Source organism: Drosophila miranda, chromosome 3, assembly GCF_003369915.1.
Source record: "Drosophila miranda strain MSH22 chromosome 3, D.miranda_PacBio2.1, whole genome shotgun sequence".
NCBI lineage: Eukaryota > Metazoa > Arthropoda > Insecta > Diptera > Drosophilidae > Drosophila > Drosophila miranda.
The window spans coordinates 24,904,540-24,928,072 of NC_046676.1; the positions used below are offsets into that span (position 1 = coordinate 24,904,540).

The 23,533-nt window shown below is 50.1% G+C and overlaps 5 protein-coding genes across 8 annotated transcripts; 3 read left to right on the forward strand and 2 right to left on the reverse strand.

Moving 5' to 3' along the window:
* The first annotated feature begins 3,923 nt into the window (after nt 1-3,923).
* LOC108158220 (antigen 5 like allergen Cul n 1) lies at nt 3,924-5,151 on the forward strand. Its single transcript, XM_017290448.2, has 4 exons — nt 3,924-4,192; nt 4,265-4,414; nt 4,477-4,721; nt 4,791-5,151. The coding sequence occupies exons 1-4, from the start codon at nt 4,049-4,051 to the stop codon at nt 5,041-5,043; spliced, it is 792 nt and encodes a 263-aa protein (XP_017145937.1). The 5' UTR covers nt 3,924-4,048; the 3' UTR covers nt 5,044-5,151.
* A 1,384-nt stretch (nt 5,152-6,535) lies between these two features.
* Nucleotides 6,536-7,878, forward strand: LOC108158299 (antigen 5 like allergen Cul n 1). Its single transcript, XM_017290539.2, has 3 exons — nt 6,536-6,699; nt 6,757-7,151; nt 7,225-7,878. The coding sequence occupies exons 1-3, from the start codon at nt 6,571-6,573 to the stop codon at nt 7,484-7,486; spliced, it is 786 nt and encodes a 261-aa protein (XP_017146028.1). The 5' UTR covers nt 6,536-6,570; the 3' UTR covers nt 7,487-7,878.
* A 1,024-nt stretch (nt 7,879-8,902) lies between these two features.
* Nucleotides 8,903-14,798, reverse strand: LOC108158882 (protein PTHB1). 2 transcript variants are annotated; one of them, XM_017291656.2, is made up of 9 exons: nt 13,992-14,798; nt 12,280-12,562; nt 11,750-12,223; nt 11,559-11,692; nt 10,821-11,494; nt 10,266-10,766; nt 10,031-10,197; nt 9,615-9,744; nt 8,903-9,549 (listed from the first exon to the last, which is right to left on the reverse strand). In XM_017291656.2, the coding sequence occupies exons 2-9, from the start codon at nt 12,531-12,533 to the stop codon at nt 8,974-8,976; spliced, it is 2,910 nt and encodes a 969-aa protein (XP_017147145.1). In that variant the 5' UTR covers nt 12,534-12,562; nt 13,992-14,798; the 3' UTR covers nt 8,903-8,973. The 2 variants fall into 2 exon arrangements, with proteins under 2 accessions (XP_017147145.1, XP_033247666.1); XM_033391775.1 differs by lacking the exon at nt 13,992-14,798 and adding an exon at nt 12,766-12,981.
* Nucleotides 14,799-14,887: 89 nt separating this feature from the next.
* LOC108158883 (glycerol-3-phosphate dehydrogenase, mitochondrial) lies at nt 14,888-18,809 on the forward strand. 3 transcript variants are annotated; one of them, XM_033391776.1, is made up of 7 exons: nt 14,888-14,947; nt 16,091-16,382; nt 16,447-16,556; nt 16,634-16,746; nt 16,813-17,672; nt 17,741-18,444; nt 18,539-18,809. In XM_033391776.1, the coding sequence occupies exons 2-7, from the start codon at nt 16,124-16,126 to the stop codon at nt 18,671-18,673; spliced, it is 2,181 nt and encodes a 726-aa protein (XP_033247667.1). In that variant the 5' UTR covers nt 14,888-14,947; nt 16,091-16,123; the 3' UTR covers nt 18,674-18,809. The 3 variants fall into 3 exon arrangements, with proteins under 3 accessions (XP_033247667.1, XP_017147146.1, XP_017147147.1); XM_017291657.2 differs by lacking the exon at nt 14,888-14,947 and adding an exon at nt 15,224-15,389; XM_017291658.2 differs by lacking the exon at nt 14,888-14,947 and adding an exon at nt 15,535-15,624.
* Nucleotides 18,484-22,907, reverse strand: LOC117185711 (proteoglycan 4-like). The gene is made up of 6 exons (XM_033391774.1): nt 22,815-22,907; nt 22,540-22,751; nt 21,758-21,871; nt 21,083-21,699; nt 20,804-21,014; nt 18,484-20,711 (listed from the first exon to the last, which is right to left on the reverse strand). The coding sequence occupies exons 2-6, from the start codon at nt 22,709-22,711 to the stop codon at nt 18,841-18,843; spliced, it is 2,985 nt and encodes a 994-aa protein (XP_033247665.1). The 5' UTR covers nt 22,712-22,751; nt 22,815-22,907; the 3' UTR covers nt 18,484-18,840.
* Nucleotides 22,908-23,533: the final 626 nt, after the last annotated feature.

Here is a 23,533-nt window from a genome sequence, read left to right on the forward strand (position 1 = left end):
TACCCGCCGGAGATGCGATGGCAGAACGGAGTGCACAAGTTTGTCTGTAATTTGAACATGCCACAAGCAGCGGCTTGTTGATTTCTTGGAAAGAGCCACATCGCACACACTCAAAGAGCTCGTAAATTCAACGATCCGATCGAAGGCGATTTAGAAGGAAAACACAATCTGGCCACTGGCCATTTCTCATTGCTCATTGAGGAAAACCACAGGCAGTGGCAGAGCCACGCAACAGGCACGTGCAGGGAATAAGCAACAAGTCGATTCCCATTCCCATTCCAATTGCAACCTGATTGATGCCCGTCGCTGCTCGTTGTTCAGCAGAAACGATCTCGATCTGGTCTTGGGTCTGCCTCTGGCTGTGGTTGTGGCTCTGCGACTGCAACTGCGACTAGCCTCTGGTGACATCTGCCTGATGTAATGCCTTTGAATGCTTCCGCGTGTCGATCGCCTGGAGACGCCGGCCGACGCGTGCTCTGTCCTTATCAGGCGCTACCCTGTCCATATCGGTGCAGATGCCATATCCATTCCATTGGGGAGATCTGGGGAGCCAGCGACTGGTGTGGCGCCACGGCATGAGCCAAATTTGGTGAAGACCTTTGGTGAAATGTTTGTCGGACAAGTGGTGTTTACTGCATTCCCCATGGGGCGGCATTAGACCAGAGATGGGCACATAAGTGACGGGGCACTCAGCCTCCTCTCATCCGCTCATAATTCATAGACATTTCGCCCTTAACCACTTAAAATCCCCAATTTATCAATCCGTGGTCCAGCAACGCTGTAGGACTCATAAAGATGTCCAGCTGTCCAGATAAGCCTCCGCCAAGGACAAGCCGCGAACATCGATGGCCTCCGCCATGCATCATCTGCCAGATGATGAGGATGAGGATAGGATGGAATGTAATGGGAGCGCTCCTAAGTGTGCATAAGCGAGTGGAATCGCATGAATCATCCGGAGTGGGCGTGGGAGCATCCATTGTCATCGTCTTGGCCATTAGCGCATACAGACATATGTCAGCGGCATCCACTTCCACTGGCATTGACACCCACGTAAGCCGGTCGAAGGGCTGCACTTTCCCATTGCCTCAAGGATTTGAAGGAGGTTGGAATGCCGAAAATCCGCGACTCAGAGTTCTGCCCACGCCTGGTTACCAAATGGGGATGTTGACAGAACTGGACAAATGTGGCATTATTTATGCTATTGATCCGCCGGAAACACGAGTGATTGTGAGAAAGAGGGAGACGGAGAGGAGTGCATAGAATCGAAATAAATTGTAGCATACTCTTCGGCGCGGGCCTTAAAGCAGAAGCAACGGAGTGCCAATTCCGAGTGACTCTTTCTCCGCCCACCAAGTAACAACTGATGAAGGCGATGCAGAAAGCATACGGAAATTAAATCTGTATTTGGACCGTTCGGACAGTCGTTCAATCTATATGAAGATACATACATACATATGTTCCAATCGGTGCTAACAAATACAGTAGACACTCTCACTTCTTATGTTCTTCCTTAACAACAGCGTCCATCAAATTCCTCCTTCCAAAATTGAAATTTGAATACCATTCTGAAATATTCAGCCAGGCTCCGTTTTTCACATTCACAAAAGTTTTCCGATTTACTTTTGAATACACATAAATTGAGGCTCCCGTTTTCACATTTCGCAAGATTTATTCGTTTTCAAAACGAAAACATTTTCGTTGACGAAATGAAAAGTAAACGGCATTTTATACAACGAAACGAACCTTTATTGCAAAAGGAAACAAATATATGACTTATTGATGCATTAACATAAACTTGACACCTATATCAGGGTAATTTAACTTTTGCTTTCTTTATAAATTATTTTATTTTAACCCAACCTCAAATTTCGCTCATAAAAAATTTGCCAGGGCAACAACAATTTTCGTTTTGGTGCAAACAGCAAAAATATGTGAAAACTGGAGAGCATTAAAACGAAAACAAAACGTTTTAGCTGAAAACGTAATCCGCAAAAATAAATGAAAAACGGAGCCTGCCTGATTAAATAATGTAATAAGTAGTCTTTTTTCCGAAATCCATATTTTCTGCATAATTTCTGACATTTTTCTCCAGCTGCGTTTCATTTGCCGACACCGTAGATTAAGGTGTCTTGCCCATAGTTAATTAACTGTGTAAATTGCTTATTACTTGACGACACCTCCCCCATAAAACCCTCCTCCACACAGCTGTCAATCAGTGTCAGTCATTAGATATACAAATATCTGCAGAGATTTGTGTTGCTTACACGAACACGAGACGAAACTGAGATGGCTAAATGAATTATTGAATTAATAAATAGATTCCCTCGTTCCCCATCTCCATCCATCTATGTATGTGATTCTTATGGGTTTTTGACTAATTTAATTGGCAATCAAGTATTCGGCGTTCGCTCTAATGGCGATGACTTGTGTCAACCCAGCCGCAGCCCCACTGAAACACAATTAATTACCAAGATATTGGCCATTTGAATAGTAACTCTCTCTGTCCGAAGGACTTCACATAGAACTCTCTCTCTATCACATACAGAATCACTTGCTTTCGCACCTCGACAGACAGTGAGGCGTCGGCATTCGTTGGTTTTTGTTGGTAAGCGAAAACTGGTTGGCATCCAGATCCAACGCATTCAGATGTACATTTGTATGTACATACATTTGGCGAGTCAATATTGGTTATTAATTATATTAAATTAACTTTGCTTGTTCCCCGATTCGATTATTGTACCTGTATTCACATAATTCATTTCATTTTCGCTAAAACGAAGATCCCATCGCAATCAGATGCAATTATGCAAACCCGTCAACTGATGCTGCTGCTTCTACTGCTACCAAATGACGGAAGTTGTTCGTGTGCAATCCGTATGGGGTATTAATTGTGCTTATCTAATCCCAAACACCATTGTAATTCCAATTCAGTGAATGGCGCAGTGATCGGCGATCAATGTTGCGGGTGATCTGTGACTTCGCACGTGGATTGGCGCAAGCCTTCCGCCCATCAATCTTGATCGCTCACTAATAACAGCAATTAGTGCCAAAAGAACCCACAGATATTGAAAAGGGAATACTAATTAGTCAAGCTTTTGGGGGAAGGTCGAAGTGTGGGATACCCCGCGCTCACATGCTACAACCCATCAACGATCCATCAATTAGCAGCACCATAAGGTGTCTGTCTGACTTTCTTCTCGAATTTCTCCGTCATAAATCCACGAAGAGAAGCTTAAATCACGCGTCACTCTTAAGTGCCGCCTTTTTGGGCATAAGCGTTGTCGCAATTTGCATATTAAAGCCAATAAATTTTGTCTAATAGGTTCTAAGTTTTGCTGGCACTGGACAAATTTGTGTGCCAATAAAAATCGGGTAATTAATTGCTCGCCTCCTGAAATGTATAGCCGCCGTTTCCCAAGCAATCCAAGGGACCTTAAAAAAAGCTCATGTATATATGGATCTTTTAACGATCGCATTAACTTCAAACGCGCACATTTTTAATGGTCTGTTCTGTCAACCGATCGATCCATCGATCGTCGGATCCCAGCTCGTGGCAGCAACGAACTTTGGGGCACTCTCTTCTCCCAACGCAAGCGTCTCGGAGTGATACAGAATACAGTAGAAAAGAGCAGAACAGAACAAAACAAAATAAACCGGGAAGATTCACTCCTTATCGGGTCTACTCGCCCTCAAATTAATATTTATATTTATTATCATTATTTTGTATAAACTTGTTCTTGGCCGTTTTGTTCTAAACGTGTTAGAAAGGCTTTGCTTCGGCTTGGTCTGGCTATGGATGTGGCTGTGGCTTGGACTTTGCGAAATGGCATTCGAATCGAGAGAAATATATACAAAAGTTAGTTAGCAGGCGGCACACTCTCTAGCTCTCTAGTACCAGTCCCAGTCCCAGTCCCGGTCTCTGATCTCAGTTCTGTTCAGATCATTCGGACAGAAACATTCAATAAAGACGGCCACGCGCATTCTACCGCGCCTCCCATTGAAAGTGCCGCATTCAAAGATATAGAAAGAGAGATTCCCATTTAGCAGAATGTCTGATTTTGTACCTTCTTCGTTAGCCTGCCTGACGCTGATGCTGATGCTGCTGCAGATGGTCCTTGCCAAGGAGTACAGCTGGTGTGATCCGACGCTCTGCGAAAAGGGTGTGCGGCATGTGGCCTGCCGGAATACAGGGGTAACTACAACGGAACAACAAAAGATTCAACAGCAACTGATGGATACTTTGGTCCGCTCCCGATCCCGCTAGCACTTTCACAGACGCTGCCAGCCGGATTCCTTCCAGGTGGACATCAGTCGCCACAAATCGGACTTCCTGCACGCGCACAACAAGAGGAGGAACTTCCTGGCGCTGGGACGAGTGCCCGGCTATTACCCAGCCGCTCGCATGGCCACCATGGTAGGAGCCCCCTTAAATTTTTGCTCGTAGCAGAGTCTTAGTAGAATCCCTCGTACTCGTAGGTGTGGGACGATGAGCTGCAGTATCTGTCGCAGCTGAATACAAATACCTGTGTGCTGGATCACGATGACTGCCACAGCACGTACCGCTATGCCAACTCTGGCCAGAACCTATGCGCGGTGTGGCGTAACAGGAATCCCCATGTGAATGTGACCAGCCTAGTGGAGGAGTGCATCGGACTGTGGTTTAACGAGTGGGATCTGATCGACAACAGCTTCATCGACGCCTTCAAGGTGACGCCGATATTGTGAGTATTGAGGGCGACTCCTATCCCTCGTCTAGGAACTACTGAAGCATAATGCGTATCCTACCTTAGCGAGGACTATGGACACTTTGTGGAGATGAGCGTGGACAAGAACTTCGCCATCGGCTGCTCCATCATGCGCTTCACGCGGCCCGACTACCCCTCCGTGTACATCTACAATGTGGTCTGCAACTACGCCTCGCTGTACGCTCTGGGGGCAATCGTCTACGAGACGGGCTATCCGGCCTCGCGCTGCACCACGGGGAAGAGCCACTTCTATCCGGGTCTCTGCTCCACTCGCGAGGAGTACGATCCTAATTGGTGATCTAAAAATCTTCCCTTTAGTTTTACTCAGGTCCAACTGTCAAGTATTCAGAAAAGAAACCCGTAGCTTTACACAAAAACAAACAAATAAATGATCGCATCGACGTGACGTGACGTTTTGTTTGATTCCAGTAACTTTGCATAATTTATTTCAACAAAGTCATCGGCATCCCATCCCATTTCATCCATGGCTGACTTCTGACTTCTGACCGGCTGACTCCGTCGACTCCGACTGTCATTGCATAAGCACAAAATAAATTATCGTCTAAGACTACGCCGCTGTACGACTCCCGTATACGTTTTAGTCAAACAAAACGCTTCTACAAAGAAAGCGCTCGCCCAGTCGTCTGGTCTCGCTCTCCGTCTCTTTGTCCGTCTCCATTTTGAGACTGGTTTGGCATAAAAAACTTTCGTTTATTATTGTCCAACAGATCATAAAGAGATCTTCGAAGATCCACCTCGAGTATGCAAATCTCGACTTTAAGTTGATTTGTGTGCAGAACTTATTGATTTGTTCTTTGTGATTGAAAACCTGTCCCGACTGGAAGTCGCTAAATACGCGGCACATATGGGCAACAGCAGCCAGAAAGCAACAGCGATATTATAGTTTCTTAGCCGAAACTCACCAATTGGGTCAATGTCAGTGGCGAAGCCCCAGAACCTAGAACCACACACAGAGCCCGGAGTCACTGAACTGCTGGAGACGCCCACGCCGAGTTGATTCGCGATGAGTGGAGTCTGAATGAATGAGATTTCCCAGAAATATATGTTAAATTTCTATGAGATTTGGTTATAATGGGGGGATGACAGATTATTCATCACTTAACACACAATCCAAAGCAGTAGTGAAACCTTTTCAACTCTATTCTTACTCTGAGCAGCTTGAACTTCACCCAACTCTGGGTGTATAACCTAATTTAATGGGTTAGTGTTAGTTCTAGATTTGTCTGAGGCTAATCTTGCTGTGTAAAATCTCTTAAACCTACTATAGAGGACTACTGGATCTATTGGATACGTGTAACTTAAAGGATCCTACCTAAGGAATCGGTCTTGTCTAGACAGTACCCAAATAACAACTAATCTATTCCAACGCTCTCCACTTTTCGGCAAGCCTGAACTCCACTCAACTTTGGGGCTTTATGAGCGAGTTTTCCTAGAAGTCGTGCGCCTCGTCCGCGACTTTCGGTGTTAACGCTCTGAGCGCTCTTCAGAGGTGAGGACCGAGACAGAGACAAAGACAAAGACCGAGACGTCCGCCAGAAAATGGAAATGATTCATAAAACGTTGCTTGACCTGTCTCAAGCACTGCGGACGGCTGACCAGCCCGCGTGCAGCTGCGGTTTTCGGAATCGGAATCGGTCCCGCACTCCGAACCCCACTTCGGACCGCGTTGGAAAACAAACAGCAAACGTTGCCAAAAATAAAAACCAAAATAAATATACGCGGTATCAAATCAAAATTTCTGAATAAATATCGCCTTGGAGGTGGTCAGGATCTGCACTTGTGATTGCATTGACATCCGGAGAACATGGAGCCTGGGAAATATCTCCTGATCAGCGTTTTGCTGATGCCCATGGCGATCGGACAGCCGCTGTCCTGGTGCGACCCGCAGCTCTGTCCGGAGGGAAAGGTGCATATTGCGTGCAACAACAACGGAGTAAGTGATCTCCATGATCCCTCTGCTTCTGAGTTAACCAGGAATTATCCTCGATAGAAGTTCCATGAGAGCTGCTCGGAGGATGCCACCATGGTGAATCTGAAGCCGCACCGGTCGTTCATCCTGAATGAGCACAACAAGCGGCGCAACTTCATCGCCTCGGGCTCGCTGCCGGGCTACTTTCCGGCTACGCGGATGGCCACCATGGTGTGGGACGAGGAGCTGGAGTATCTGGCGACGCTCAACCTGAAGACCTGCAACCTGGAGCACGACGACTGCAACCACTCGTTCCGCTTCCGGAATCTGGGTCAGAATCTGTGCGGCGTGGATCGCTACCGCAGTGCCCCAATGAACGTGACAAATCTGGTGGAGCAGTCGCTGGGTCTGTGGTTCGGCGAGCACCATGTCATCGACAGTAGCTTCATCACCGACTTCCGGGTGACCAGCAAACTGTAAGAGCAGTTGCCCCCACATTTCCGGTTTCCGCAGAAACGTAACAATCCTTGTTTTTTTTTTGGTTGGCAGGGAAAAGTACGGTCACTTTGTGGAAACGGTGGTGGACAGGAACACCCATGTCGGCTGCGCCATGATGCGCTTCACCAACCCGAAGTACCCGTTCCTTTACATCTACAACACAGCTTGCAACTATGCCAGCGTCTATGCCATCGGCGTCCCCGTCTACAATGCGGGCTTACCCGCCTCCGAGTGCCTCACGGGCAACAATCCGCAGTATCCAGCCCTCTGCTCCGTGAAGGAGAAATACAACCCAAACTACAATATATACTAGGACTGAACCAAACTCTTTATCGTTTTCGTTCCCATTGATCCCGAGACAATCATCTGTTTCTAATTTATACGTCAAGTGCTGTTTATTTCGGTCCGGCTGCTAAATTCGGCTGGGTGTTAACTTCCAGTTCCAATCAGACAGACAGGCAGGCGGGCGACCAGTTCGTAATTTATAAATCTTAACGGAAACAGTCCGATGCGGTTCTCGCACAGTGGATCTGTTCGATTGATCCGTGTGGGAGTTTACGAGAAATCTAGGAAATATCTGTAGAACCTTCCGTAGAGATATACGAGTTACACTGTTTGCTCGGACTGTACTTTTGATGCAAACTAAAGTATAACATAAATGTAATAGATTTTCTTGTAAAGAAAGTTTTTTTGCGAAAGAACCCATTGGACATAACACCTTGGAATGTGACTGTCGGATGTTCATATATCATAGTGTTTTGATAATTTTGCAATCTGTCAAATCAGATTTTTTGAACATTTTTGAAGCTTCCGTAAGGATTTAAGTCTGGAGTACATTTACTCCTTTAACCCAATTAAAAAAGAAAGAAAAGAAAGTTACGTCGATAGCCTAGGCCTCTGTTTGACAGATTTCAGAATTACAGACTTTAATCGTTCTCTCTTTCATATCATTCAATCTCCGTTGTAAATAAAATCAACTGAATCCCAGTGTACTTTCTGTTATATTTCACGCCTGGTTGCATGTGAGTGACCTAACCGGCATTCATTATAACACTGTGATGAAATGTGTTTGCAATCAGCCGATCGCTAATTAATTTTTGATCACTCAGGATCACATTAAAAAGCTGTTAATTAATCAATGAGAATGCACCCAGCACCAACACCGCCACTCATCCCATAGTAACCATCCATCCATAAACGCGAAAACAATGCACGCTGAATCAAGTTGGGCTCGAGTTGCCTGGTATTTTTTCAGTCAATTGTTGGCAATTTACGGCCGACAGCCTGTGCCTGTGCCTGTGCCTGAAGCTGGAACTAGGCCTAGATGCAGCAGACTCCTATAACTCAGGCCTCCCTGTGTGGGATTGGCCTGTGGAGTTGACAAGGGATCACAGCAGCTGCCCCTGCTCCTCCGCGCCTCCTTCCGCTGCCCACTCAGAGCATGCCAGAGTTCCCCTCTCATGCATCTGGCATTTGGCATCTGGCTCTCCCTATCCCCATCCGAATCTGAATCAGAATCAGTGTCTGATTTTTATCTTGTTTTATCTGCAGCCATGCATCATAAATGAGTTCGCTGCCTGCCGTTTTTCCTGTCCACACAAATCTCTCGAGTGCACTCCCACGGACACTCACATCTCTGTTGGCTGTAGGTTATGCAAATTCCGATTACGAGGCTTTATCGCCATCAGAATCGGAGATCTGGTGCCCAGCTGCCAAATAAAGATCTCTGTTGGGACAGCTCTAGCGTTTATTGGACACTTGGTATGAGATTAGGAATGGGAATGGCAATGGGAGGCCCTACTACCACCAGATGCCTAGGTCGCTGAACAGCTCCTCGGTGGTAGGGAGCTCAAAGTCTTCGTTGACCCACTCGGAGCGTGGCTGGCTAGAGGTCTTCTGGGTCCCAGTGCTAGTCCCAGTCCCAGTTCCAGTGCCATACTCCTTGCGGTATCCCACGTCCTCTCGCAGATCCTCCTCGTCGTACTCCTCATCGTCTTCGACGGCTTCCAAGGAGCTGGTCATGTGGGACTTGCGCTTGTGCGGTGCCTGCGGCAGGCACTGGTCCCCCAGCATGCGCTGCATTCTGCCAATCTCATCCGCTTGCTTGGCCGGCTGCTGCTCCTCCTCCACCTCCACCGGCTGCTCTGCGCCGGACGAGTCGACGCCGCTACCGGCTGCCGGCTGCGGAGAAGCCGCCAGACGCACAATTCGATCGAAGAGCGTGGCAAAGTGCCGCCTGAAGCGACCATAGTCGAAGCTGTCCTTGTTGGTGTCGGTGGCATCCAGCAGTCCATGGGTCGAAGTCGATTTGGAGCGGGTCAGTGGCCCAAAGTGATGCAGCATGTCTATGCCGGGCGCCATCGATTCTTCCCAACTCTGTAAAGAAAATAGGTGGCAATCAGGTTCGATTTTTCCCAGTTTTTCACTCAGTGTCCACTCACCAGTTCGGTCCAGTCCTCGACGGGAACACTTAGAACAGAGCCGACAACGTTGACTACGCGCTCCTCCAGGTTCAGGGCTTGAATAATCCATTTGGCCAAAGCCACGGCGCAGTTTAGGTCACAGCGTTGCCTGCAATCGATAATTAAATTAATTCAAAAAGAGTATGACATCAATTGTATACCCTGTACTCGTAATAATGTTCTTTCTCTAAGGAGAGGCGAACATTTGCCAAAGAGTTAGAGTACTTTTCTGATTGTTCGGAGCATTTCCCTATCTCTATGTATCTCTTTCGAGGGTATCAAACAATCTTTATTTTAATGGAAAGCGCTGGAATAAGTTATAGTGGGAGAATAGCCTAATGGCCTGGGTAATTATCGGACACTCCATGTGGCACGCACAGCCCCCATGCACCCACCTGCGCTCGTCCCGCCGTATATCTACGAGCTTGTCGCCCTCGAGTATCAGCTGGTCGTAGTTCGTCTCGATTTGCATGGTGAGGGCCTCCTTGGGCTCCTGCTCCTGCTGCTCCTGCAACTGTCGCTGGAGGGTCTTGAACTGCTGCCAGAGGTCCTCCATTTTCTCCTGGAGGAAGCGAGAGGGAGACGTGATAATGAGAGATGCTTCTCCATGGGGGAATCTCCGCCACTCACCGTCTGCTTTCGAATGTTCTGCTGGGTCTCGTGGTGCACGTCGACGCGATGGAGGATGGGCTGGGCAGGCAGGAAGGGGGCGGCCATGAGCCGCTCCACGCACCGATTGAGCACCCCGCGCTTGAGTTTCTTCTTGTCCATCTTAAGGAGGCCAGCGGAGCTGTCCAGCTGCAGCGTCGTCTGCACAAGGCGCTCCAGGATCATTGCAAAAGTCTCCACGTAGTCGGACTGGATGCGGATGCGGTTGGAGCTCTTGGCCGCTACCACAGTGATGACCTCGGACTGCTTATCCAGGCCGGGGCACAGCAGCTGGAGGCCGAGGGCGTGGGCATCGGCCTGTCCCTCGAGGAACTCTCCAAAGAAAGTTCCCAGTTTCGGAGCGACGTGTCTGCTGGTGATACTGTACGTCAGCTTGATACCCGCCGCCTTCTGGGGCTGACACACGCGATAGAACATGCCCAGCGGCAGGTGGGCGTTCTGCTGTATGACCCGCGGAATGCCCTGGGTAGGATATCTCGAGAGAATTAGGATGCAGATCCTGCACATGACACTCACCCGAGGACTCACAAAGGAGGCCACCACCTCCACTTTGGTGCTGTGGATGTGTAGCAGTTCGGCAATATAAAAGTCCAGCTTCAGCTCCTGGCTGGTGCCCGCGACCACGTCCACAAAGCTCATGGTGTCCTGGCTGCAGCGAACGCCGTTGGGCGTCTGGAACACCAGTTGCAACTCCGCCAGGTCCGCTTTGATTTTGAAGCGCAGCAAGCCCTTGGCCGAGGGCATCTCCTTGACGGCCACGTCGGCAGGCACGTCCAGCAAAAGGGTGTCCAGATCCTCAGAGACATCCGTCTGGATGCTAAAGCTGAGACGCACCTGATCCGCTGCCTGCTGATTGAGAGCGTCCATGTCGCGTACATCCACTGCCTCCTTGATCTCGTCCTCCAGCTGTTGCAGCTCCTTATGCGCCTGGGCGAAGCTCAGCGCCTCGATGTTCAGCGGCTGCACCTGAAACGTGAAGGGATCGGCGCCCAGATATCCCACTTCGAGCTGGCCCCTGGCCCCGAGCGTCACTATGCCCCCGGCCAGGCCCTGCATATTGGAGCGCTGTATGGCCACCGGAGCGTTCGACTGGTTTGGCCACTGTGCCGCCCAAATGATGTTGGCCTCTTCGTAGACATGCAGCTTCGAAGAGTCCGAAATGATGGCTGTGATCAGGCGTGCGCCGGGCTCTGCGTCGCCATATAGAATCAATATATAGGAAAGGTAGCTCTCCGTAGGATGACCAAGGCTTACCCCAATAATAGCCCACTACGAAGCTGTGGAAACACTTGGGGGCGTAGTCCAACTTCAGAATAAAGATGAACTTCCCATTGTCATCCAGGGAGATGAAGTTCCGCTCGCCCAGGATCATGATGTAGGAGCAGTTCCTGCAAGATATGGGATACATCGTCGGATCGAATCCAATCCTTCGCTCCAGTACTCACTCCTTTACTTGGACCACCCGCATGTCGACAATGCCCTCGCCCACACCCTGCGTCCAGGTGGGCTGGTAGCTGCTCTTGGTCATCAGCGAGTGGGACAGGTCCTGGTAGCTATAGCACTGCAGGTGCCAAGTGGCACTGAATCGGAAGAAGCTGTCGGTGCGCTCGCAGTAGGACACCGGAGCCGGCAGTGCCCGGTATCCGGGGAAACGACACTCGTAGGAGATGCCGTCCTGCTCGTAGAAAGTCAAGGTCCCGTCCAGATGTACCACACAGAAGAACTCGCGGCCCTTCACCTGCCCGAAGTGGCCCTGGCACAGGCCGAAGGCCACCCGTTGGAATTTGTGCTCCGCATGCAGCTGCAGGCGCACCTGGGCTCCGTGTTCCGCCAGTCCGCTGATGGCTTGGACGTTGTAGATGGCGATGGCGTTGGGCAGGAGCACGCCCAGCTGGTTGGTGTTCTCGTTGCGAACGTTCCTGGAGGAGTTGGTGAATGTTAGACCATATTCTTCTAGCAGTCAGAGGCGACTCACCCGCTAAACTTTCCGGCATACAAGCCGAGAATTGGGGCCGGCATCAGAGTCTCCAGCAGGAGATCGGTGGCATCGTAGCCCCGCCTGTGCGGGTAGTAGATGCTCAGCTGCCCCGTCTGGGAGCCCACTATGATGTAGTCCTTCTCCTGTTCCTCCAGGCCAAAGCGGGCGCACAGTAGGCTGGCCACATCGTATTGCTCTCCGGGATCGGCGCACTGGGCAGACCACCAGCTGCAGACATTGAACAGCGACATGGATGTACTGAGTCGACTGAGTCGTCCAACTGAAAGAGTCATTGTCATTGTTGTGGCAGAATTGGATGTTGCCATGGCCACCATCCAAACAGCTGGCTGTCATGGCAGTAGTTCCAGCAGGACACTCCCACCGAAGGTAAATGTACCAAGGAAGGAGCATGAACACCTGTTGTCAGGTGCAAAACTTACACGGACGGTACAGTACACTATTACAAATGGAAGTTCTACGTACGTTTTACAAACTACACAAATCGTGGTTCTAACATCGGATAAGCGAATGGCAACACCATACCAATCAAGTGGCGCCACAAAACCGCCTTCAAAGCTAAATTCAAAATGTAAAACCAGCCAGTCGGAGCTACCATTACCCTGTATCTCAAACGCTTCCGAATCGAATATTTCCCTATATCATTTGAGTACCAGATTTCTATACCCGGTACTCAAATTTTCTTCGAAATGATGACAAGCAACATAGAGCATGAAACCCTATATGTATATGCAGATCAAAGTTCGGGATATAATTCGATGATATACGAGAGATATTCCTTATTTAATAAGTGAAGACTGTGATGGACCTATTTCAGGCTGAGTTAAGCTCAGTCCCGTCCAGGGGTCAATCCACAAGAAATTTGTATAAATGTGATGGAACCTTAAGGGCGGCGTCAGGGGGCGGCCTGTCGTAGAGAGGTGGATCGGGGCTAGGATGGGCGTCGCTCGTCGTGTATACGAAACGGCTGCGTAGACTCGGGGTGGGGTGGCGTCGGTGCCTCGACTAATTGGGGTGAACTTACGCAATCGGGGGTTTTTTACTTTGATAATTCGACACTTTATTGTAATTCTTAGCGGTTTAAATGAACTTATTTTAATTGGTCGCCGATGTCTTCTTGTGAGTTCCGGGTACCGCGTCTGTACTCCGGACCGGGTCTCTGCGTAAGTTGCTCTTTGGTTCTCGTCGCCGTCTTTTTATAGGCCCGTATTGCTGGGTCTGCGGGTTTGACAAATGCACTTCCGCGTCGGGGTGAACTTTGCCGTTCTTGGTGATCGTCGCAGATTTTGGCGGCGCCGACTTTCCTCCGTCGATGAACCCGGAAGACCGCACTCGGCCGATGGCTTGGCTTGGAGTGGGGAAAGTTCGCTTGACCTGATGTCTTTGGTCATCGTTCTGGAGTTGGCGCGTGTTGATCGGTGTTTGCTTGCGGAGGGGGCGTTGGTTGTGGGGTGCGGTGCGATGCGCTCATTATAGGTCGGGGGACGGATTGTATCGAAACCTTTTAGGTTCGTTACAAGACATAGTCGACAAACACGAATCTAACGTTCATATGTGATATTTTGGGGGTCAGACACAACGCCTTTCACCTTTAGAGGAGGGCAAGACTGGGGTAAGACTGGTAAAGATAGGAGCTCCAACTGAAAACCGTATCAGTCTCAGACTGAGTCTCTTGCACACATGATACGTACATATGTGTGTATGTACGTCCTACGTATACCCGCCAGTCCATTGATAGTGTTCACGTGCTGGCGGAGAACGCGTCGCCGTCAGCTGATGGAGATAGCATCGTCGCTGGCGTCGTCTCACTCCGTAACTATGGGACCCGCGGGAGCTTTTCGATGTCTCCTTTGTAGTCGTGGTTGAGCGTCTGTGTAGGTATTTCTGTGTGGGTGGTGCGCTGCACGCAACAGCTGCGTGTTATCGTCCCGTGTCCGTATCTGTGCCGCCGCGCCGGACAAGCTCTACGGAGAGTCGGATATATACTACTCGCACTTTGTATCATTTACAATCGGCGTGATAATGCGCCTTGCTTTCGTGAGAAATGCCGAATTTATAATTTGGGAATGCGATTGGGAGCCAAGGTCATTTGTAGGTCTGGCCGTTTCATGTAGGTCTTGTTGGGTATAAATAGCCGTGGGCTCTTCTTGCTCAATTGCGCAAGTGATACTGACCTTACCCATTGCCCATGTCCCCCCATGACGTATCTGTATCTACTCGAGCCCACAAGTGCCGGTCTGTTTCCTGTCTACTCTGCGGCAGCCGTCTCGCCTGTGACGTCGCGCGGTCAATAGCTGGACAAGCGACGCACAAGATGGTTCTGCCGGAGTGATTCATTCATGAATTCAATTTCCATTCCCCACTAGATCTACGCCATGCGTAGCAGTTGTGAAATTATGGTTATCAGCAGGGGCACGGGTACGGGCATGACACTGTTCAGGAAACTGCCGCCGCAATGGAAACCCACAGAAGAATCACCGGTTCGACCTCCGTTCCACCTATGTTGGAGAGTGCCGCTTTATCAGCACTTGGCCGAACGCTTCTATTTGAATAGAGCGCGAAACAATCAGCAATCAGAAATATCATTCGCTCTGCGCTCAGTTACAAAGCGCACACCCAAGACACTCGACGTGGGCTCATCGCAAAGGTGGGCATCGCATCCGAGTAGAGGGGCGGAATCGGCATTTTGCGGCACGAGAGTATCTTGTATCTGGTATCTGGGTGTGAGATTCACGAACGACTTGCTGGCCAATTAGCTGGCTAGACACTCGAGAGACACAGGGGCGCGGCGTGGCATAGTTACAACAGCTGTTCGTTGGCCGAGTACCGAGCACGATTTCCGAGCGGCAAGGCATATGTACATTGTAGCATTGCATATTGCACTGAAAGCTGCCGAGCCAAAAAGCTGCACCTGCACTTGCACAGTGCACTCTGCCAGCGAACGAGACGGACCGGACAGAGCGGACGGAGAGCTACTTAGGAGCGCAGCAGGAAAGGGTTACGCTTCCAGTATCAGCATCAGCATTAGCCGCAGCATCAGCAACAGCATCGGCAACGGAATAGCAATAGCAATAGCCAGAAGGCAAACGGTAAGCAGCTCAATACCCGATTCGCCCTGGCTGAGTGCGGACGCGCGGACCGTCGACGCGAAAAGTGACTCAAACTCTGATGTAATCATTTTCTGTTACGCCCGCTAAATACATATGTATGTTCTGAACAGACTCGGCATTCTCCCCGTCGTGGTCTGTTGTATTCGCTGTGGAATTTATTCAGGTTTTGCGTTTCACTGTCTACTGTCGAAACGCTTTCGGTCCGGAACTTAAGGTAAAATCCGCCACCCGATTCCGAGAATCGGAGTCTCGATTCTGGAGCACATCTGTTCAGTGTCGTCCGTGGACGTGTTCCGTGTCCGGGTGCGAGTCCAGTATTTTATCCCTACAGCTGGCTCTGGGTCTGGCCCCCCATCTCAATGGAACAGTATTGATTTGACACACTAAATATTCGGGTATTCGCAATGGAACTTCCAGAGAGAGAGAGAGAGAGAGAGAGAGACAAGAGAGTGAAAAGTTTGCATCAAAGCTCTGGCCAAAGCTGTTGCTTGGTCAGAGTGGGAGTGGGAGAGCATATCTATGCTTGGGAGAGCTTGCTCTCTTTATCTTGACAGCTGGCCGTTGGAGTGAGATGCAACTAAAAGCGGGAGAGAGAATAAAATATTGTAGAAATACTCTTTGGAGATACTCAAAGAAATACATTTTTATTAATATGGAATGCTTCTCCGATCTCTTGGCAGCACAAGCAACAATTAAAAGGAACTCCCTGAGCGATGACTTCGCGGATGTTCAAGTTCGGCGTGACCGCCACCAGTGCAGCCGTGGGATCCGTTCTGGCCGCCTGGACCCTCGACCACTGGAACACCCCCCGTGTGGTGAACAATGCTGCGGTGGCACCGCCGAAGAGAAAGCGCACACTGCCCATGCGATCTGAGCAGATCAAGTCTCTGATGAGCGGCGAGGAGTTCGACGTGCTAATCATTGGCGGCGGAGCCACTGGAGCTGGGTGTGCCCTCGACTCGGTGACACGAGGTGAGTCAAGGCGGAAGCCCGTATAGAGGCACGTCTTAAGCTATTGTAACCCCCCTCTGTGCAGGTATGAAGACGGCTTTGGTGGAGCTGGACGATTTCGCCAGCGGCACCTCATCGCGCTCCACCAAGCTCATCCACGGCGGAGTGCGATACCTGCAGAAGGCTATTTTGGGCGTAAGTTCATCGCTCAACCGGATTATCTGCCCCGTAGAGAGCTAATCGTTGTCCTCCTTCCATTTCGGCTTCCACAGCTAGACCTTGAGCAGTACCGAATGGTGAAGGAGGCGCTGCAGGAGCGCGCCACCATGCTCGAATCGGCGCCCCACTTGACCCATCCGCTGCCCATTATGCTGCCCGTTTATACGTAAATGCACCCGATCCCGCCCAGCATTCCGATCCACTAATTCCAATCCACTGATCTATCACGCAGGTGGTGGCAGGTGCCGTACTTCTGGGTGGGCATCAAGGCCTACGATTTTGTGGCGGGCGACCGCAACGTGAAGAGCTCCTACTATCTGTCCAAGAAGGACGCTCTGGAGCTGTTCCCCATGCTCAAGAAGGACAAGCTGTGCGGCGCTATCGTTTACTACGACGGACAGCAGGACGACGCCCGCATGTGCCTGGCCGTGGCACTGACGGCAGCCCGCCACGGTGCCACCGTCTGCAATCACGTGGAGGTAAAGGAGTTGCTTAAGAAGGACGACGGCACCGGCAAGCAGGTGCTGTGCGGCGCCAAGCTCAAGGACCACATCTCCGGCAAGGAGTTCACCGTGAAGGCCAAGTGCATCGTGAACGCTACCGGCCCCTTCACGGACTCCATCCGCAAGATGGACAACCCCTCGGTGAAGAGCATCTGCTGCCCCAGCTCCGGCGTGCACATCGTGCTCCCCGGCTACTACAGCCCCGACCAGATGGGCCTGCTCGATCCCTCGACGTCCGACGGACGCGTCATCTTCTTCCTGCCCTGGCAGCGGCAGACGATCGCCGGCACCACCGATCTGCCCTGCGAGATCACCCACAACCCCATACCCACCGAGGACGAGATCCAGTTCATCCTGAAAGAGATCAAAAACTACCTGAACGCGGACGTGGAGGTGCGCCGCGGCGACGTCCTGTCCGCCTGGAGTGGCATCCGACCCCTGGTCTCTGACCCCAACAAGGACGACACTCAGTCCCTCGCCCGTAACCACATCGTCCACATAAGCCCCTCCAATCTTATCACCATTGCCGGCGGCAAGTGGACCACCTATCGCGCCATGGCCGAGCACACCATCGATGCGGCTATCAAGGGTTTGTATCCTTGCTTTTACGCCTAAGATTCCCGATCACTGATCGTATCTCCGTCCATCCATTCACAGCCTGCAATCTAAAGCCGGAGCGGGCGGAGGCCGTCACCTCCTACCTGAAGATCGAGGGCGGTCAGGGCTGGACACCGACCATGTACATCCGCCTGGTGCAGGACTTCGGGCTGGAGTGCGAGGTGGCACAGCACCTAGCCAAGTCGTACGGCGACCGCGCCTTTGCCGTCTCCAAGATGGCCTCACTGACGGGCAAGCGGTGGCCCATTATCGGCAACCGCATTCACCCCGAGTTCCCCTATATCGACGCCGAGATCCGTTATGGCGTGCGCGAATATGCCTGCACGGCCGTGGATATGATCGCCCGCCGTCTGCGACTGGCCTTCCTCAACGTGCAGGCGGCGCAGGAGGCGCTTCCTGTGATTGTGGACATAATGGGCGAGGAGTTGAAGTGGTCCAAGGAGGAGAAGGAGCGCCAGATCAAGGTCGCCACCGAGTTCTTGGCCAACGAGATGGGCCACTCGGTGAACCGCACCTCCAAGGAGCGCATACCCATCAAGCTTTCCAAGGAGGAGATCCAGACCTACATCAAGCGCTTCCAGCTGATCGACAAGGACAAGAAGGGCTATGTCTCCATCAATGATATCCGCCGCGGCCTCAAGAGCTTCGGCGAAAGCGACGTTTCCGGCGAGCAGCTGCATGAGATCCTCCGCGAGATCGACACCAACATGAACGGCCAGGTTGAGCTCGACGAGTATCTACAGGTGCGTCTCTCACAGTCCCAATTTTGATTGGTGGATGTATCTGTTTCGATAATTTATTGAATTCTTACGTGGAAACTCTATTTGAATGCTGCAGATGATGTCCGCGATCAAGACGGGCGATGTGGCCTACTCCCGGTTTGCCCGTATGGCCGAGCTGGAGGAACAGAAGCACGAGGCTGCCAATCTCAAGCAGAAGATCAGCGTGGATCGCTCTGGCGGCGGCTTGTAAGCGCGCGACTTAACGACGACAGCGACGAAAGTCTCCAGTCCTGTCTGTCACCACCTTCTAGGGAAACGTTTTAGGTTTAAGATCGAAGATCGAACTTCTTTTCATTTTGCTGTTAATAAAACTCTTTCAACTCTTACCCGCCTCGATCTGCTCCTCCATATCCTTGGTTAGTTCACGATGCAGTTTGATGACACTTTGACGTCCGGCTTCAGCTTCGTCTTCGATGCAGAGCCCGGCAAGGATCCCCTCGCCTTTGACTTGGGGTTTCCTTCGCATGTCTCTTTTTTGGCACCCTCCTGGGTATTGGGCGTTGCAGCTGCATTCTCCACTGCAGAATTCGTAGCAGGATTTTCCTTCGGCTTGAGCTTGCCTTGGCTCTGGAATAGATAGCTGCGCCTGGGATTCAGCTGGGAGCCAATCTTTGGCAGTGACTTTTGTTTGACTTCTGGATCTAGCTTCGTATTGGATGCACTGCCCGGCAGCGATCCGTTCGTCTTCGGCTTTGGGCTAGGATTGCCTTGGCTCTGGGTTTCCCCAGTTTTCTTCTCGCCTATCTGAGAGTTTAGACTATGCTTCGGCTGGCTATCTTTGGTATTCATCATTGGCATTGGATTCTGTTGGACGTCTGGCTCTGGCTTCAACAGGGATCCGTTCGGCTTCGGCTTGGGGTTTCCTTCGCTCGCCGGAGGGCTTGCCTTCTCTTTGGTACCCAACTCACGATTGGGCGTTACAATATCTATTTGAGTTGCGGAATTCGAAACGGGAAGGTCCTCTGGGTTGCTTTGGCACTGTGTTGCCACATTATGCTTTTCGCACAACTGGGTATTCATCATTGGCATTGGATTCTGTTGGACGTCTGGCTCTGGCTTCAACAGGGATCCGTTCGGCTTCGGCTTGGGGTTTCCTTCGCTCGCCGGAGGGCTTGCCTTCTCATTGGTACCCAACTCACGATTGGGCGTTACAATATCTATTTGAGTTGCGGAATTCGAAACGGGAAGGTCCTCTGGGTTGCTTTGGCACTGTGTTGCCACATTATGCTTTTCGCACAACTGGGTATTCATCATTGGCATTGGATTCTGTTGGACGTCTGGCTCTGGCTTCAACAGGGATCCGTTCGGCTTCGGCTTGGGGTTTCCTTCGCTCGCCGGAGGGCTTGCCTTCTCTTTGGTACCCAACTCACGATTGGGCGTTACAATATCTATTTGAGTTGCGGAATTCGAAACGGGAAGGTCCTCTGGGTTGCTTTGGCACTGTGTTGCCACATTATGCTTTTCGCACAACTGGGTATTCATCATTGGCATTGGATTCTGTTGGACGTCTGGCTCTGGCTTCAACAGGGATCCGTTCGGCTTCGGCTTGGGGTTTCCTTCGCTCGCCGGAGGGCTTGCCTTCTCTTTGGTACCCAACTCACGATTGGGCGTTACAATATCTATTTGAGTTGCGGAATTCGAAACGGGAAGGTCCTCTGGGTTGCTTTGGCACTGTGTTGCCACATTATGCTTTTCGCACAACTGGGTATTCATCATTGGCATTGGATTCTGTTGGACGTCTGGCTCTGGCTTCAACAGGGATCCGTTCGGCTTCGGCTTGGGGTTTCCTTCGCTCGCCGGAGGGCTTGCCTTCTCTTTGGTACCCAACTCACGATTGGGCGTTACAATATCTATTTGAGTTGCGGAATTCGAAACGGGAAGGTCCTCTGGGTTGCTTTGGCACTGTGTTGCCACATTATGCTTTTCGCACAACTGGGTATTCATCATTGGCATTGGATTCTGTTGGACGTCTGGCTCTGGCTTCAACAGGGATCCGTTCGGCTTCGGCTTGGGGTTTCCTTCGCTCGCCGGAGGGCTTGCCTTCTCTTTGGTACCCAACTCACGATTGGGCGTTACAATATCTATTTGAGTTGCGGAATTCGAAACGGGAAGGTCCGCTGGGTTGCTTTGGCACTGGGTTGCCACATTATTCTTTTCGCACAACTGGGTGTTGGCATTGGCCGTCGGCTTGGCAGGCTTTTTTTCAATGCCCCGTTCCTCGCGGTTACCTTGTGAGAGAGAGAGAGAGAGAGAGAGAGAGAGAGAGAGGTAGAGCTTAGTAAGTCGTTGACCGGTTCGTCAACGTGCTTCGTTTGCGTACTGAAGGAGCTGCGCATGTTGTTCTTTATGTCATCCGTGAAGTTGCCTTCGGCCCTGTGGAAACGGTACAAGCTCTTCACTACACAGTTGAACATTTCCGCGCGTTGGTTGGAGCTCAGATCGGCGATCATGTCCAGTTTGGGGTCCCAGAAGAACTGGAGCTTACCCTTGCCCGGAGTCAGCTTCAGGGCATTGGCCAACTTGCTCATCATCTGAAATGAGCGTTCGGGAAAGGGATCAGATCTGTGGGAGTCAGAGGAGAGTAGAATCAATGGCAAACCTCAATAAAGATCTCATGGAGGGGGCTCTGCCAGTAGCGGGGATCCCGCTTAGTGACCTCCCAGAGGAAGACTGTCTTGATGTAGTAGCTCTTCAGATTGCTCAGGTTCTGCTTCGCGTCGCGGAACTTCTTCAGGAGACGCACGGCATTCTTCAGGTTGGCCTTGTCCTTGAGCAGTTCGTGTTCGGCGGCGTAGAAGGAGGCCCGGAAGGAGTTGTTCTCGGGCTGAGGAGGCTTCAGGGGCTTGGGAATCGCATCCCAGTGCGTGGAGTTGCCAAAGTGCTTCTTCTGATCTCCAGCAAGGACGCTCTGCGCGGCTACCAGCTTGATGCCTGGCACAAAATCCACGGAGTACTTGTAGGGCCCTGTCACGAAGATGGTGTGTGCAGGCCCGCACTTCTTGTACGTCAGCTTGGAGATCGTTTTGTTCACCTCGATCTGGTTGCCAATTTTGTTTAGCGCCTGGATCATCAGGCCCTGCAGCCAGTTCTGCAGCCTGTCCTCCAGGAGCATGTTCTTCCCGTTAACCAACTTTTGGAGCTGCTCGTAGATGGGCCTGTGATGTTCACTATCCCTGATGGCCTCCATTACCTTCGTCATGTCCAGCGTTACGTTCCCTGCGGTGTTCGGGGCAAATCAGTTTATCGTTCGAGGGAGCTTTCTCTCGAAACTCACCTGGCCTACGGGGATCCGGCTTCACAATGATCCCTTTATTCTCGGGGAACTCCAAGTGAATCAGCAAGTCAAACTCGTCCGGCTTCGACACCTTCAGGTTGTCGCCATAGCTTCCTGGAAGGGGGAAAGCGCACCCAGCGATTTAGTAGCTGTGCAAACACAATCATTTGGACGCTATCTAATCAGAAGCTAACAAACTTTTCCTGGAAATTCATGGCGTTTCCTGTTTTATAACAGACCACAAAGAAACCCTCACACTGCCTGGGGAAACTCTTTTCGTACCTGCCCTTGGTTAAACACAAAATAGCCTAATTTATGGGTCGAATTTGAAATTTATATCCACCTAATTCTGTTTTTACACGGTAGATTGGTGATTGGTTCCTTGTATTAAAATTAGGGAACAAATTTGAAAACGTTGGAAAAAAAAATTTGCGTTTAAAAAATGTTAGCATTGATGTTCACAATATACTAACACATTTCTATTGCAAAATGTAATCCCCTTAAATTTCCAGTAAGACATAATTAGGTGTACTGTGTTAATTGAGTAATTGTATGAATGTGTGAATGAGTGTGAATTCACAGATACGTTCTTATCAGAGATTCAAAATTTGATTTTAATAGTTCCCAGAGTAGATAGACTCTCGCGGAGAATCGGACACTCGGAAATGCATGTTTTTACACTCAATGCAGACGAGACAGTCGACCCACATGGAATTGCATCTACAGCATACATACATACATACATACATATACAGTATCGAAAAGTGAACTCTAGTAGTTACCTCCCAAGGTGAATCCCTTGAGCAGCTTGCTCAGCTTCTCGTCGCGCTTCCACAGGGAGTAGAGCTGGTTCCTCAGCTCGTTGTAGTGCGCTGTAAACGTCTTCCGGTCTTTGTCAAAGTTGATTAGTTCGCCGTTCAAATCATTTAAAGTATCTTCCAGGTTCTTTGCCATGACGAATGCACTTCCTCGTCGCCGAGTTCTCTCCGGGCCCCTTTTTTGTGGGATATATGAACTAAACTAATGTATTTTTTTAATTTTGAGTTTCGATTTTTACTGTTCTGTGCTTTCCTCGTCGGCGGCGTCCGAAAGACTAATTGAAGAGCGAAGCTTTCGGCCTCGAGAACTTCTTTCCTTTTAGTAAAAACTGATCGTGCTTGTGTTGGGAGTCTCAAGTTTCCTGAAAGAGAAAAGAGAGTCTCTCCATAAAATCTGTTGTTTGGAGCGCACTAAGAAAATAAACATTGGGCCGCCTATGGTGTCATCAAGCACTCCCGTTGTGAACTTGGTAAACACAAATTAATTTTTGTATGAATACGATGAAACTGCTGATTCGCTGAAAGCCAGAGAGAAGTAGAACAGAAGGATCCGAGGAAGGGGTTAAAATGCAATTTCAAGAATATTTATTGATCGTTTATGTTTAGATTAAGTGGTATTCATATTGGATTTCATTTAGCGCTTTGCATTTGCAGAACCAAGAGAGAACAATTATAATTCATTGATCCATAAACTGTTATGTGTTCCATGTAAGGGTATTTGGTATCTGTATCTGTACTACTAGGGAGTTGCAAAGTATGTTACAATAACAATCAAGAGTACGATCGATAGTTTGTACGTTATGTAGGTAGTAATGAGATATATATAAATATAGTTTAACAAAGGCGTAGGCCAATAAAGCATAGAGTTCTTTGTAAATCTTAGTTCTCCACTAATGTGTGTTTATTGCAGGAGGAAGGGAAAATGGTCTTGGGCAGGGATCGCTATCGATCCCTATAT

Bases quoted from the DNA above. Each gene is read 5' to 3' on its own strand.
- LOC108158883 (XM_033391776.1), top strand. From the start codon at position 16,124: ATGACTTCGCGGATGTTCAAGTTCGGCGTGACCGCCACCAGTGCAGCC. The intron at 16,747-16,812 runs GTAAATGCACCC...TCTATCACGCAG, and splicing joins ATTATGCTGCCCGTTTATAC to GTGGTGGCAGGTGCCGTACT. The intron at 18,445-18,538 runs GTGCGTCTCTCA...TGAATGCTGCAG, and splicing joins AGCTCGACGAGTATCTACAG to ATGATGTCCGCGATCAAGAC.
- LOC108158299 (XM_017290539.2), top strand. From the start codon at position 6,571: ATGGAGCCTGGGAAATATCTCCTGATCAGCGTTTTGCTGATGCCCATG. The intron at 6,700-6,756 runs GTAAGTGATCTC...TATCCTCGATAG, and splicing joins TTGCGTGCAACAACAACGGA to AAGTTCCATGAGAGCTGCTC. The intron at 7,152-7,224 runs GTAAGAGCAGTT...TTTGGTTGGCAG, and splicing joins TTCCGGGTGACCAGCAAACT to GGAAAAGTACGGTCACTTTG.
- LOC108158220 (XM_017290448.2), top strand. From the start codon at position 4,049: ATGTCTGATTTTGTACCTTCTTCGTTAGCCTGCCTGACGCTGATGCTG. The intron at 4,415-4,476 runs GTAGGAGCCCCC...TCGTACTCGTAG, and splicing joins CCGCTCGCATGGCCACCATG to GTGTGGGACGATGAGCTGCA. The intron at 4,722-4,790 runs GTGAGTATTGAG...ATCCTACCTTAG, and splicing joins TTCAAGGTGACGCCGATATT to CGAGGACTATGGACACTTTG.
- LOC108158882 (XM_017291656.2), bottom strand. From the start codon at position 12,533: ATGTCGCTGTTCAATGTCTGCAGCTGGTGGTCTGCCCAGTGCGCCGAT. The intron at 11,495-11,558 runs GTAAGCCTTGGT...ATGGCGACGCAG, and splicing joins CGTAGTGGGCTATTATTGGG to AGCCCGGCGCACGCCTGATC. The intron at 9,550-9,614 runs GTGAGTGGACAC...TTTTCTTTACAG, and splicing joins TCGAGGACTGGACCGAACTG to AGTTGGGAAGAATCGATGGC.
- LOC117185711 (XM_033391774.1), bottom strand. From the start codon at position 22,711: ATGGCAAAGAACCTGGAAGATACTTTAAATGATTTGAACGGCGAACTA. The intron at 21,872-22,539 runs GTAACTACTAGA...TCCCCCTTCCAG, and splicing joins CAAGGGATTCACCTTGGGAG to GAAGCTATGGCGACAACCTG. The intron at 20,712-20,803 runs GTACGCAAACGA...CTCTCTCACAAG, and splicing joins CAACATGCGCAGCTCCTTCA to GTAACCGCGAGGAACGGGGC.